Genomic DNA, 15103 nt, shown 5'->3' with positions numbered 1-15103 from the left:
TGGCACAGTATGGTAGGGCAAACACTGGCACTGTATGGTAGGGCAAACACTGGAACAGTATGGTAGGGCAAACACTGGAACAGTATGGCAGGCCAAACACTGGCACAGTATGGCAGGCCAAACACTGCCACAGTATGGTAGGGCAAACACTGGCATAGTATGGTAGGGCAAACACTGGAACAGTATGGTAGGCCAAACACTGGCACAGTATGGTAGGGCAAACACTGGAACAGTATGGTAGGCCAAACACTGGCACAGTATGGTAGGGCAAACACTGGCACAGTATGGTAGGGCAAACACTGGCACAGACTGGCAGGGCAAACACTGGCACAGACTGGCAGGGCAAACACTGGCACAGACTGGCAGGGCAAACACTGGCAGACTGGAAGGGCAAACACTGGCACAGACTGGCAGGGCAAACACTGGAAAAGTATGGTAGGGCAAACACTGGCACAGACTGGCAGGCCAAACACTGGCACAGACTGGCAGGGCCAACACTGGCACAGACTGGCATGGCAAACACTGGCACAGACTGGCAGGCCAAACACTGGCACAGACTGGCAGGGCAAACACTGGCACAGACTGGCAGGCCAAACACTGGAACAGACTGGCAGGGCAAACACTGGCACAGACTGGCAGGGCAAACACTGGCACAGACTGGCAGGCCAAACACTGGAACAGTATGGTAGGGCAAACACTGGAACAGACTGGCAGGGCAAACACTGGAACAGACTGGCAGGGCAAACACTGGCACAGACTGGCAGGGCAAACACTGGAACAGTATGGTAGGGCAAACACTGGAACAGACTGGCAGGCCAAACACTGGAAAAGTATGGTAGGGCAAACACTGTAGGGCAAACACTGGCACAGACTGGCAGGGCAAACACTGGAACAGTATGGTAGGGCAAACACTGGCACAGACTGGCAGGGCAAACACTGGAACAGTATGGTAGGCCAAACACTGGCACAGACTGGCAGGGCAAACACTTGGAACAGACTGACAGGGCAAACACTGGCACAGACTGGCAGGGCAAACACTGGAACAGTATGGTAGGCCAAACACTGGCACAGACTGGCAGGGCAAACACTGGAACAGTATGTCAGGCCAAACACTGGCACAGACTGGCAGGGCAAACACTGGCAGTATGGCAGACAGGCAGGCCAAACACTGGCACAGACTGGCAGGGCAAACACTGGAACAGTATGGTAGGCCAAACACTGGCACAGACTGGCAGGGCAAACACTGGAACAGTATGTCAGGCCAAACACTGGCACAGACTGGCAGGGCAAACACTGGAACAGTATGTCAGGCCAAACACTGGCACAGACTGGCAGGGCAAACACTGGAACAGACTGGCAGGCCAAACACTGGCACAGACTGGCAGGCCAAACACTGGCACAGACTGGCAGGGCAAACACTGGAACAGTATGGTAGGCCAAACACTGGCACACACTGGCAGGCCAAACACTGGCACAGACTGGCAGGGCAAACACTGGAACAGTATGGTAGGGCAAACACTGGAACAGACTGGCAGGCCAAACACTGGAACAGACTGGCAGGCCAAACACTGGAACAGTATGGTAGGGCAAACACTGTAGGGCAAACACTGACACAGACTGGCAGGGCAAACACTGGAACAGTATGGTAGGGCAAACACTGGCACAGACTGGCAGGGCAAACACTGGAACAGTATGGTAGGCCAAACACTGGCACAGACTGGCAGGGCAAACACTGGCACATACTGGCAGGGCAAACACTGGAACAGACTGGCAGGGCAAACACTGGAACAGACTGGCAGGGCAAACACTGGCACAGACTGGCAGGGCAAACACTGGAACAGACTGGCAGGCCAAACACTGGCACAGACTAGCAGGGCAAACACTGGAACAGTATGGTAGGCCAAACACTGGCACAGAGACTGGCAGGGCAAACACTGGAACAGTATGGTAGGCCAAACACTGGCACAGACTGGCAGGGCAAACACTGGCACAGTATGGTAGGCCAAACACTGGCACAGACTGGCAGGGCAAACACTGGAACAGTATGGTAGGCCAAACACTGGCACAGACTGGCAGGGCAAACACTGGAACAGTATGGTAGGCCAAACACTGGCACAGACTGGCAGGGCAAACATTGGAACAGCATGTCAGGCCAAACACTGGCACAGACTGGCAGGGCAAACACTGGAACAGTATGTTAGGCCAAACACTGGCACAGACTGGCAGGGCAAACACTGGAACAGACTGGCAGGCTAAACACTGGAACAGTATGGTAGGGCAAACACTGGCACATACTGGCAGGGCAAACACTGGAACAGTATGGTAGGGCAAACACTGGCACAGACTGGCAGGCCAAACACTGGCACAGTATGGTAGGGCAAACACTGGCACAGACTGGCAGGGCAAACACTGGCACAGTATGGTAGGGCAAACACTGGCACAGTATGGTAGGGCAAACACTGGCACAGTATGGTAGGGCAAACACTGGCAAACTGGCACAGTGGTAGGGCAAACACTGGCACAGTATGGTAGGGCAAACACTGGCACAGTATGGTAGGGCAAACACTGGAACAGTATGGCAGGCCAAACACTGGCACAGTATGGTAGGGCAAACACTGGCACAGTATGGTAGGGCAAACAATGTCACAGTATGGTAGGGCAAACACTGGTACAGTATGGTAGGGCAAACAATGTCACAGTATGGTAGGGCAAACACTGGCACAGTATGGTAGGGCAAACACTGGCATAGTACAGGGCAAACACTGGAACAGTATGGTAGGCCAAACACTGGCACAGTATGGTAGGGCAAACACTGGCACAGTATGGTAGGGCAAACACTGGAACAGTATGGTAGGCCAAACACTGGCACAGTATGGTAGGGCAAACACTGGCACTGTATGGTAGGGCAAACACTGGCACAGTATGGTAGCGCAAACACTGGCACAGTATGGTAGGGCAAACACTGGAACAGTATGGCAGGCCAAACACTGGCACAGTATGGTAGGGCAAACACTGGCACAGTATGGTAGGGCAAACAATGTCACAGTATGGTAGGGCAAACACTGGTACAGTATGGTAGGGCAAACAATGTCACAGTATGGTAGGGCAAACACTGGCACAGTATAGTAGGGCAAACACTGGCATAGTATGGTAGGGCAAACACTGGAACAGTATGGTAGGCCAAACACTGGCACAGTATGGTAGGGCAAACACTGGAACAGTATGGTAGGCCAAACACTGGCACAGTATGGTAGGGCAAACACTGGCACAGTATGGTAGGGCAAACACTGGCACAGACTGGCAGGGCAAACACTGGAACAGACTGGCAGGGCAAACACTGGAACAGACTGGCAGGGCAAACACTGGCAGACTGGCAGGGCAAACACTGGAACAGACTGGCAGGCCAAACACTGGCACAGACTAGCAGGGCAAACACTGGAACAGTATGGTAGGCCAAACACTGGCACAGACTGGCAGGGCAAACACTGGAACAATATGGTAGGCCAAACACTGGCACAGACTGGCAGGGCAAACACTGGCACAGTATGGTAGGCCAAACACTGGCACAGACTGGCAGGGCAAACACTGGAACAGTATGGTAGGCCAAACACTGGCACAGACTGGCAGGGCAAACACTGGAACAGTATGGTAGGCCAAACACTGGCACAGACTGGCAGGGCAAACACTGGAACAGCATGTCAGGCCAAACACTGGCACAGACTGGCAGGGCAAACACTGGAACAGTATGGTAGGGCAAACACTGGAACAGACTGGCATGCCAAACACTGGAACAGACTGGCAGGCCAAACACTGGAACAGTATGGTAGGGCAAACACTGTAGGGCAAACACTGGCACAGACTGGCAGGGCAAACACTGGAACAGTATGGTAGGGCAAACACTGGCACAGACTGGCAGGGCAAACACTGGAACAGTATGGTAGGCCAAACACTGGCACAGACTGGCAGGGCAAACACTGGAACAGACTGACAGGGCAAACACTGGCACAGACTGGCAGGGCAAACACTGGAACAGTATGGTAGGCCAAACACTGGCACAGACTGGCAGGGCAAACACTGGAACAGTATGTCAGGCCAAACACTGGCACAGACTGGCAGGGCAAACACTGGCACAGACAGGCAGGCCAAACACTGGCACAGACTGGCAGGGCAAACACTGGAACAGTATGGTAGGCCAAACACTGGCACAGACTGGCAGGGCAAACACTGGAACAGTATGTCAGGCCAAACACTGGCACAGACTGGCAGGGCAAACACTGGAACAGTATGTCAGGCCAAACACTGGCACAGACTGGCAGGGCAAACACTGGCAGGGGCAAACACTGGAACAGACTGGCAGGCCAAACACTGGCACAGACTGGCAGGCCAAACACTGGCACAGACTGGCAGGGCAAACACTGGAACAGTATGGTAGGCCAAACACTGGCACACACTGGCAGGCCAAACACTGGCACAGACTGGCAGGGCAAACACTGGAACAGTATGGTAGGGCAAACACTGGAACAGACTGGCAGGCCAAACACTGGAACAGATTGGCAGGCCAAACACTGGAACAGTATGGTAGGGCAAACACTGTAGGGCAAACACTGGCACAGACTGGCAGGGCAAACACTGGAACAGTATGGTAGGGCAAACACTGGCACAGACTGGCAGGGCAAACACTGGAACAGTATGGTAGGCCAAACACTGGCACAGACTGGCAGGGCAAACACTGGCACATACTGGCAGGGCAAACACTGGAACAGACTGGCAGGGCAAACACTGGAACAGACTGGCAGGGCAAACACTGGCACAGACTGGCAGGGCAAACACTGGAACAGACTGGCAGGCCAAACACTGGCACAGACTAGCAGGGCAAACACTGGAACAGTATGGTAGGCCAAACACTGGCACAGACTGGCAGGGCAAACACTGGAACAGTATGGTAGGCCAAACACTGGCACAGACTGGCAGGGCAAACACTGGCACAGTATGGTAGGCCAAACACTGGCACAGACTGGCAGGGCAAACACTGGAACAGTATGGTAGGCCAAACACTGGCACAGACTGGCAAACACTGGGCAAACACTGGAACAGTATGGTAGGGCCAAACACTGGCACAGACTGGCAGGGCAAACACTGGAACAGCATGTCAGGCCAAACACTGGCACAGACTGGCAGGGCAAACACTGGAACAGTATGTTAGGCCAAACACTGGCACAGACTGGCAGGGCAAACACTGGAACAGACTGGCAGGCTAAACACTGGAACAGTATGGTAGGGCAAACACTGGCACATACTGGCAGGGCAAACACTGGAACAGTATGGTAGGGCAAACACTGGCACAGACTGGCAGGCCAAACACTGGCACAGTATGGTAGGGCAAACACTGGCACAGACTGGCAGGGCAAACACTGGCACAGTATGGTAGGGCAAACACTGGCACAGTATGGTAGGCCAAACACTGGCACAGTATGGTAGGGCAAACACTGGCACTGTATGGTAGGGCAAACACTGGCACAGTATGGTAGCGCAAACACTGGCACAGTATGGTAGGGCAAACACTGGAACAGTATGGCAGGCCAAACACTGGCACAGTATGGTAGGGCAACACTGGCACAGTATGGTAGGGCAAACAATGTCACAGTGGTAGGGCAAACACTGGTACAGTATGGTAGGGCAAACAATGTCACAGTATGGTAGGGCAAACACTGGCACAGTATAGTAGGGCAAACACTGGCATAGTATGGTAGGGCAAACACTGGAACAGTATGGTAGGCCAAACACTGGCACAGTAACACTGGCACAGTATGGTAGGGCAAACACTGGAACAGTATGGTAGGCCAAACACTGGCACAGTATGGTAGGGCAAACACTGGCACTGTATGGTAGGGCAAACACTGGCACAGTATGGTAGCGCAAACACTGGCACAGTATGGTAGGGCAAACACTGGAACAGTATGGCAGGCCAAACACTGGCACAGTATGGTAGGGCAAACACTGGCACAGTATGGTAGGGCAAACAATGTCACAGTATGGTAGGGCAAACACTGGTACAGTATGGTAGGGCAAACAATGTCACAGTATGGTAGGGCAAACACTGGCACAGTATGGTAGGGCAAACACTGGCATAGTATGGTAGGGCAAACACTGGAACAGTATGGTAGGCCAAACACTGGCACAGTATGGTAGGGCAAACACTGGCACAGTATGGTAGGGCAAACACTGGAACAGTATGGTAGGCCAAACACTGGCACAGTATGGTAGGGCAAACACTGGCACAGTATGGTAGGGCAAACACTGGCACAGACTGGCAGGGCAAACACTGGAACAGACTGGCAGGGCAAACACTGGAACAGACTGGCAGGGCAAACACTGGCAGACTGGCAGGGCAAACACTGGAACAGACTGGCAGGCCAAACACTGGCACAGACTAGCAGGGCAAACACTGGAACAGTATGGTAGGCCAAACACTGGCACAGACTGGCAGGGCAAACACTGGAACAGTATGGTAGGCCAAACACTGGCACAGACTGGCAGGGCAAACACTGGCACAGTATGGTAGGCCAAACACTGGCACAGACTGGCAGGGCAAACACTGGAACAGTATGGTAGGCCAAACACTGGCACAGACTGGCAAAACACTGGAACAGTATGGTAGGCCAAACACTGGCACAGACTGGCAGGGCAAACACTGGAACAGCATGTCAGGCCAAACACTGGCACAGACTGGCAGGGCAAACACTGGAACAGTATGGTAGGGCAAACACTGGAACAGACTGGCAGGCCAAACACTGGAACAGACTGGCAGGCCAAACACTGGAACAGTATGGTAGGGCAAACACTGTAGGGCAAACACTGGCACAGACTGGCAGGGCAAACACTGGAACAGTATGGTAGGGCAAACACTGGCACAGACTGGCAGGGCAAACACTGGAACAGTATGGTAGGCCAAACACTGGCACAGACTGGCAGGGCAAACACTGGCACATACTGGCAGGGCAAACACTGGAACAGACTGGCAGGGCAAACACTGGAACAGACTGGCAGGGCAAACACTGGCACAGACTGGCAGGGAAAACACTGGAACAGACTGGCAGGCCAAACACTGGCACAGACTAGCAGGGCAAACACTGGAACAGTATGGTAGGCCAAACACTGGCACAGACTGGCAGGGCAAACACTGGAACAGTATGGTAGGCCAAACACTGGCACAGACTGGCAGGGCAAACACTGGCACAGTATGGTAGGCCAAACACTGGCACAGACTGGCAGGGCAAACACTGGAACAGTATGGTAGGCCAAACACTGGCACAGACTGGCAGGGCAAACACTGGAACAGTATGGTAGGCCAAACACTGGCACAGACTGGCAGGGCAAACACTGGAACAGCATGTCAGGCCAAACACTGGCACAGACTGGCAGGGCAAACACTGGAACAGTATGTTAGGCCAAACACTGGCACAGACTGGCAGGGCAAACACTGGAACAGACTGGCAGGCTAAACACTGGAACAGTATGGTAGGGCAAACACTGGCACATACTGGCAGGGCAAACACTGGAACAGTATGGTAGGGCAAACACTGGCACAGACTGGCAGGCCAAACACTGGCACAGTATGGTAGGGCAAACACTGGCACAGACTGGCAGGGCAAACACTGGCACAGTATGGTAGGGCAAACACTGGCACAGTATGGTAGGACAAACACTGGAACAGTATGGTAGGCCAAACACTGGCACAGTATGGTAGGGCAAACACTGGCACTGTATGGTAGGGCAAACACTGGAACAGTATGGTAGGGCAAACACTGGAACAGTATGGCAGGCCAAACACTGGCACAGTATGGCAGGCCAAACACTGCCACAGTATGGTAGGGCAAACACTGGCATAGTATGGTAGGGCAAACACTGGAACAGTATGGTAGGCCAAACACTGGCACAGTATGGTAGGGCAAACACTGGAACAGTATGGTAGGCCAAACACTGGCACAGTATGGTAGGGCAAACACTGGCACAGTATGGTAGGGCAAACACTGGCACAGACTGGCAGGGCAAACACTGGCACAGACTGGCAGGGCAAACACTGGCAGACTGGCAGGGCAAACACTGGAACAGACTGGCAGGCCAAACACTGGCACAGACTAGCAGGGCAAACACTGGAACAGTATGGTAGGGCAAACACTGGCACAGACTGGCAGGGCAAACACTGGAACAGTATGGTAGGCCAAACACTGGCACAGACTGGCAGGGCAAACACTGGCACATACTGGCAGGGCAAACACTGGAACAGACTGGCAGGGCAAACAATGGAACAGACTGGCAGGGCAAACACTGGCACAGACTGGCAGGGCAAACACTGGAACAGACTGGCAGGCCAAACACTGGCACAGACTAGCAGGGCAAACACTGGAACAGTATGGTAGGCCAAACACTGGCACAGACTGGCAGGGCAAACACTGGAACAGTATGGTAGGCCAAACACTGGCACAGACTGGCAGGGCAAACACTGGCACAGTATGGTAGGCCAAACACTGGCACAGACTGGCAGGGCAAACACTGGAACAGTATGGTAGGCCAAACACTGGCACAGACTGGCAGGGCAAACACTGGAACAGTATGGTAGGCCAAACACTGGCACAGACTGGCAGGGCAAACACTGGAACAGCATGTCAGGCCAAACACTGGCACAGACTGGCAGGGCAAACACTGGAACAGTATGTTAGGCCAAACACTGGCACAGACTGGCAGGGCAAACACTGGAACAGACTGGCAGGCTAAACACTGGAACAGTATGGTAGGGCAAACACTGGCACATACTGGCAGGGCAAACACTGGAACAGTATGGTAGGGCAAACACTGGCACAGACTGGCAGGCCAAACACTGGCACAGTATGGTAGGGCAAACACTGGCACAGACTGGCAGGGCAAACACTGGCACAGTATGGTAGGGCAAACACTGGCACAGTATGGTAGGGCAAACACTGGAACAGTATGGTAGGCCAAACACTGGCACAGTATGGTAGGGCAAACACTGGCACTGTATGGTAGGGCAAACACTGGAACAGTATGGTAGGGCAAACACTGGAACAGTATGGCAGGCCAAACACTGGCACAGTATGGCAGGCCAAACACTGCCACAGTATGGTAGGGCAAACAATGTCACAGTATGGTAGGGCAAACACTGGCACAGTATGGTAGGGCAAACACTGGCACAGTATGGTAGGGCAAACACTGGCACAGTATGGTAGGGCAAACACTGGAACAGTATGGTAGGCCAAACACTGGCACAGTATGGTAGGGCAAACACTGGCACAGTATGGTAGGGCAAACACTGGCACAGACTGGCAGGGCAAACACTGGCACAGACTGGCAGGGCAAACACTGGCAGACTGGCAGGGCAAACACTGGAACAGACTGGCAGGCCAAACACTGGCACAGACTAGCAGGGCAAACACTGGAACAGTATGGTAGGCCAAACACTGGCACAGACTGGCAGGGCAAACACTGGGCAACAGTATGGTAGGCCAAACACTGGCACAGACTATGGCAGGGCAAACACTGGCACAGTATGGTAGGCAAACACTGGCACAGACTGGCAGGGCAAACACTGGAACAGTATGGTAGGCCAAACACTGGCACAGACTGGCAGGGCAAACACTGGAACAGTATGGTAGGCCAAACACTGGCACAGACTGGCAGGGCAAACACTGGAACAGCATGTCAGGCCAAACACTGGCACAGACTGGCAGGGCAAACACTGGAACAGTATGGTAGGCCAAACACTGGCACAGACTGGCAGGGCAAACACTGGAACAGACTGGCAGGCTAAACACTGGAACAGTATGGTAGGGCAAACACTGGCACAGACTGGCAGGGCAAACACTGGCACAGTATGGTAGGGCAAACACTGGCACAGTATGGTGGGCAAACACTGGAACAGTATGGTAGGCCAAACACTGGCACAGTATGGTAGGGCAAACACTGGCACTGTATGGTAGGGAAAACACTGGAACAGTATGGTAGGGCAAACACTGGAACAGTATGGCAGGCCAAACACTGGCACAGTATGGCAGGCCAAACACTGCCACAGTATGGTAGGGCAAACAATGTCACAGTATGGTAGGGCAAACAATGTCACAGTATGGTAGGGCAAACACTGGTACAGTATGGTAGGGCAAACAATGTCACAGTATGGTAGGGCAAACACTGGCACAGTATGGTAGGGCAAACACTGGCATAGTATGGTAGGGCAAACACTGGAACAGTATGGTAGGCCAAACACTGGCACAGTATGGTACGGCAAACAATGTCACAGTATGGTAGGGCAAACAATGTCACAGACTGGCAGGCCATAGGGAACACACAAGGGTGCATTCCTTTTTTGTACAATCAGTTGTTTTACTTTTTGGCATGTACTGATATTGTACTGATGTTGTACTGATATTGATTCTCCCATGCCTTTAGTGAACTTCAAATGCTTGTGGAATTATATTTTGATCCACTGAAAAAGTAACCTGAATGACGTGGACTTAAAAAAGTACATTAGGCTACATGGAGAATATCAAACACCTTTCTGCTCTCATTTTACCGCCCTTTTCAATAATGGATGTCCTCACAGTCACTCTATAATTCATGGCCAAGTGTCTGAAATGGAACATAGCAAGACAGCCAGCCCTGGTCAGAAATAGCCTCTCCTCTCCTCCGACCCCCTCTCCTCTCCACCGCTCCCCCATCTCTTCTCTTCTCCCCCCTTCTCTTTCCGGCCCTCTCAACAGCAATGTCATGAATAACGACCTCGCCTTCATTTAGCATCTCTCTCTCTTTTCCCCCTCTCTCTCCATTTACTATTCTTTCTCTCTCAAATAAATAGTTCCCTCATTTCCTCCCCACAAAGCCTCTCTCTCTCTCTCTCTCTCTCCCTCCCTCCCTCCCTCCCTCTATAGCTCAGCCTGTCTTAAGAGATTCTGTGTTGACTGTTCTGGCACGGTGTGACTCTGCATGATGGCACAACAGGGGGCCCTGCAGATGAAGCAGATCACATCTCCCCTGAATGAACATCCAGTACAGAGCAGGGCAGAATATAGAGCATTGTCCCTTTAAAGGACAATTCCACTCAAAAACAATATTTTGGTAGTCTCAAAGAACAGGGCAGAATAGAGCGCTGTCCCTTTAAGTGCATGACAGAATAGAGCAATGTCTCTTTAAGTTGGGGATGAATGATGGCACCAAAGTAGGCTATGGCATGGACATAACTTTTGAAGCTACTCTAAACAAGTCCAAACTAATCAGCTGGTCTCAGCAGGCCTGGTAAAACCTTTTCTTTCTAGGCTGAGATCCTGTATGTTAAGGAAAGAGCCCAATCTGCCAATAAGCACCAGCAGTACTTAACTTTCCCCCATAGAAATAGAATTAGAACACTATTACTATACAGTTGAAGTTTACAGTTGAAGTTTACATACACTTAGGTTGGAGTCATTAAAACTCATTTTCAACCACTCCACAAATGTCTTGTTAACAAACTATAGGTTTGGCAAGTCAGTTAGGACATCTACTTTGTGCATGACACAAGTGATTTTTCCAACAATTGTTTACAGACAGATTATTTCACTTACAAATCACTGTATCACAATTCCAGTGGGTCAGAAGTTTACATACACTAAGTTGACTGTGCCTTTAAACAGATTGGAAAATTCCATAAAATGATGTCATGGCTTTAGAAGCTTCTGATAGGCTAATTGACATAATTTGAGTCAATTGGAGGTGTACCTGTGGATGTATTTCAAGGCCTACCTTCAAACTCGGTGCCTCGTTGCTTGACCTAATGGTAAAATCAAAAGAAATCAGCCAAGACCTCAGAAAATAAATTGTTGACCTCCACAAGTCTGGTTCATCCTTGGGAGCAATTTCCAAATGCCTATATGTACCAATTTCATCTGTACAAACAATAGTACGCAAGTATAAACACCATGGGACCAGGCAGCCGTCATACCGCTCAGGAAGGAGACGCGTTCTGTCTCCTCGAGATGAATGTACTTTGGTGCGAAAGGTGCAAATTAATCCCAGAACAACAGCAAAGTGAAGATGCTGGAGGAAACAGGTACAAAAGTATCTATATCCACAGTAAAACGAGTCCTATATCGACATAACCTGAAAGGCCGCTCAGCAAGGAAGAAGCCACTGCTTCAAAACCGTCATAAAAAAGCCAGACTACGGTTTGCAACTGCACATGGAGACAAAGATTGTACTTTTGGAGAAATGTCCTCTGGTCTGATGAAACAAAAATCGAACTGTTTGGCCATAATAACCATTGTTATGTTTGCAGGAAAAAGGGGAGGCTTGCAAGCTGAAGAACACGATCCCAACCGTGAAGAACGGGGGTGGCAGCATCATGTTGTGGGGGTGCTTTGCTGCAGGAGGGATTGGTGCACTTCACAAAATAGATGGCATCATGAGTTGGGAGAATTTATGTGGATATATTGAAGCAACATCTCAAGACATCAGTCAGGAAGTTAAAGCTTGGTCGCAAATGGGTCTTCCAAATGGACAATGATCCCAAGCATACTTCCAAAGTTGTGGCAAAATGGCTTTAGGACAACAAAGTCATGGTATTGGAGTGGCCATCACAAAGCCCTGACCTCAATCCCATAGAAAATGTGTGGGCAGAACTGAAAAAGCGGGTGCGAGCAAGGAGGCCTACAAACCTGACGCCGTTACACCAGCTCTGTCAGGAGGAATGGGCCAAAATTCACCCAATTTATTGTGGGACGCTTGTGGAAGGCTACTCGAAACGTTTGACCACAGTTAAACAATTTAAAGGCAATGCTACCAAATACTAATTGAGTGTATGTAAACTTCTGACCAACTGGGAATGTGATGAAAGAAATAAAAGCTGAAATAAATCATTCTCTCTACTATTATTCTGACATTTCACATTCTTAAAATAAAGTGGTGACTTTTTACTAGGATTAAATGTCAGGAATTGTGAAAAACTGAGTTTAAATGTCTTTGGCTAAGGTGTATGTCAACTTCCGACTTCAACTGTACATATCTATGCTTGTCCCCATGTGGTGCACTCCCTCTACAAGACAGACTTTCCATGTCTGCCGTGTTGTGCCTGCTGTGTGTGAGAGCCCTGCAGTCTCCTGTCTCACCTGCCTCTCTATCAAGGCTCTTACTGTGCCTGCCTGGGAAAGCTTTCAATCTAAGCACTGCTCACTTAACTTAGCTACGCTTCAGCCTGACAGCTCTCTCTCTCTGTCTCTCTCTCTCTAACTCTCGCCATGTTCTCCAGGCTCTCTCTCTCTCTCTCTGTCTCTCTCTCTCTGTCTCTCTCCCTCTCTCTCTCTCTAACTCTCGCCATGTTCTCCAGGCTCTCTCTCTCTCTCTCTCCCTCTCTCTAACTCTCTCTAACTCTCGCCATGTTCTCCAGGCCCTCTCTCTCTCTCTCTCTCTCTCTAACTCTCTCTCTCTCTGTCTCTCTCTCTCCCTCTCTAACTCTCGCCATGTTCTCCAGGCTCTCTCTTTCTCTCTCTGTCTCTCTCTCTCTGTCTCTCTCCCTCTCTCTCTCTCTCTCTAACTCTCGCCATGTTCTCCAGGCTCTCTCTCTGTCTCTCTCCCTCTCTAACTCTCGCCATGTTCTCCAGGCTCTCTCTCTCTCTCTCCCTCTCTCTAACTCTCGCCATGTTCTCCAGGCCCTCTCTCTCTCTCTCTAACTCTCTCTCTCTCTGTCTCTCTAACTCTCGCCATGTTCTCCAGGCTCTCTCTCTCTCTCTCTGTCTCTCTCTCTCTGTCTCTCTCCCTCTCTCTCTCTAACTCTCGCCATGTTCTCCAGGCTCTCTCTCTCTCTCTCTCCCTCTCTCTCTCTCTAACTCTCGCCATGTTCTCCAGTCTCTCTCTCTCTGTCTCTCTCTCTCTAACTCTCGCCATGTTCTCCAGGCTCTCTCTCTCTCTCTCTCTCTCTCTCTCTCTCTCTGTCTCTCTCCCTCTCTCTCTCTCTCTAACTCTCGCCATGTTCTCCAGGCTCTCTCTCTCTCTCTCTGTCTCTCTCCCTCTCTCTCTCTCTAACTCTCGCCATGTTCTCCAGTCTCTCTCTCTCTGTCTCTCTCTCTCTAACTCTCGCCATGTTCTCCAGGCTCTCTCTCTCTCTCTCGCTCTCTCTCTCGCTCTCTCTCTCCAAGCCCGTGGCATGCTTAAGGGACAGAAGAGAAGCCCAGAAAGTTTGGGGAAATGCTAAGACATGTAGCTATGCACTGTGGCAGGCAGGCAGCGTGCTCTATAAAACCAGCCCTGATCTGAAGCGAGACACGCTAGGTGAGATGAGCTTCACAGAGGGAGTAGTCTTCTTATGTCTACTGGTCAGTTTGGAGTAGAGTGGAGTAGACCAGATGTGCCTGGGCTACAGGTGGTGGTGTGTGTATAGATGTGGAAAGATAGCTCATAGTATTTCTTGACATAATGGAACGTTCTGATGCAATGATTTTAAACATATGTTGATAGAGTTACAGTGCACAGAATGTATGGTGTAGTGCAGGCCCCAGCTGGGGTGTCACACTGCTTGTCGTGTGTTTATGCCCTGCACCTGGAGCCTGCCCACCAACCTGCAATAGGAGTTCACCCTCGGGCATCCAGCCATCCACCAATCCCGTTTTCTTGCTGTTGTCATGGTTACCACTGTTGGCCTTCAAACCCTTGCAAGCGTGGGTCTTCAGGGCAACTATAGAGGGAGAGAGAGGTGAAGAGAGAGAGAGAGGAGAGAGAGAGGGTTTAAGTCTTTGAAATAGTGTTTACAGAGAACTGCTGTGAATGTCAGAGGGCTTTACAACACACAGGCATGACAGGTCCCTAGCTCATTAACAATTCATTAAACACCATCTCTGAACAGGCTCATTCATTATGACTCGCAAACAACAAACGCCATCCACCACCACAAATATGAAACCAATCATATGGCATTGATAATCAAAACTTCAAACAGTTTAAAGGGGGCTTTAAAGGCTGATGTGGGTTCTGCCAGCGTTCCAGGTTTTCCCAGCAGGCATTGCGGAGTGCTTTCTTTAGCCTAGTCTAGCGCATGCTGCTGTCTATTCTGGCTCTCTGTAGCTGTGCT

At 51.0% G+C, this 15103-nt stretch overlaps 1 protein-coding gene across 1 annotated transcript in view; it reads right to left on the bottom strand.

Moving 5' to 3' along the window:
- Positions 1 to 15103, bottom strand: part of ahr1b (aryl hydrocarbon receptor 1b) — a 124072-nt gene that overhangs the window by 57249 nt on the left and 51720 nt on the right. Inside the window, 1 exon segment of the mRNA XM_065018753.1 lies at positions 14595 to 14710. Within this exon segment, the coding sequence (XP_064874825.1) occupies positions 14595 to 14710 (116 nt within the window).

Source organism: Oncorhynchus nerka, linkage group LG5, assembly GCF_034236695.1.
Source record: "Oncorhynchus nerka isolate Pitt River linkage group LG5, Oner_Uvic_2.0, whole genome shotgun sequence".
NCBI lineage: Eukaryota > Metazoa > Chordata > Actinopteri > Salmoniformes > Salmonidae > Oncorhynchus > Oncorhynchus nerka.
The sequence above is the reverse complement of the archived record's forward strand: the minus strand, read 5'-3'. Positions and strand labels throughout refer to the sequence as shown.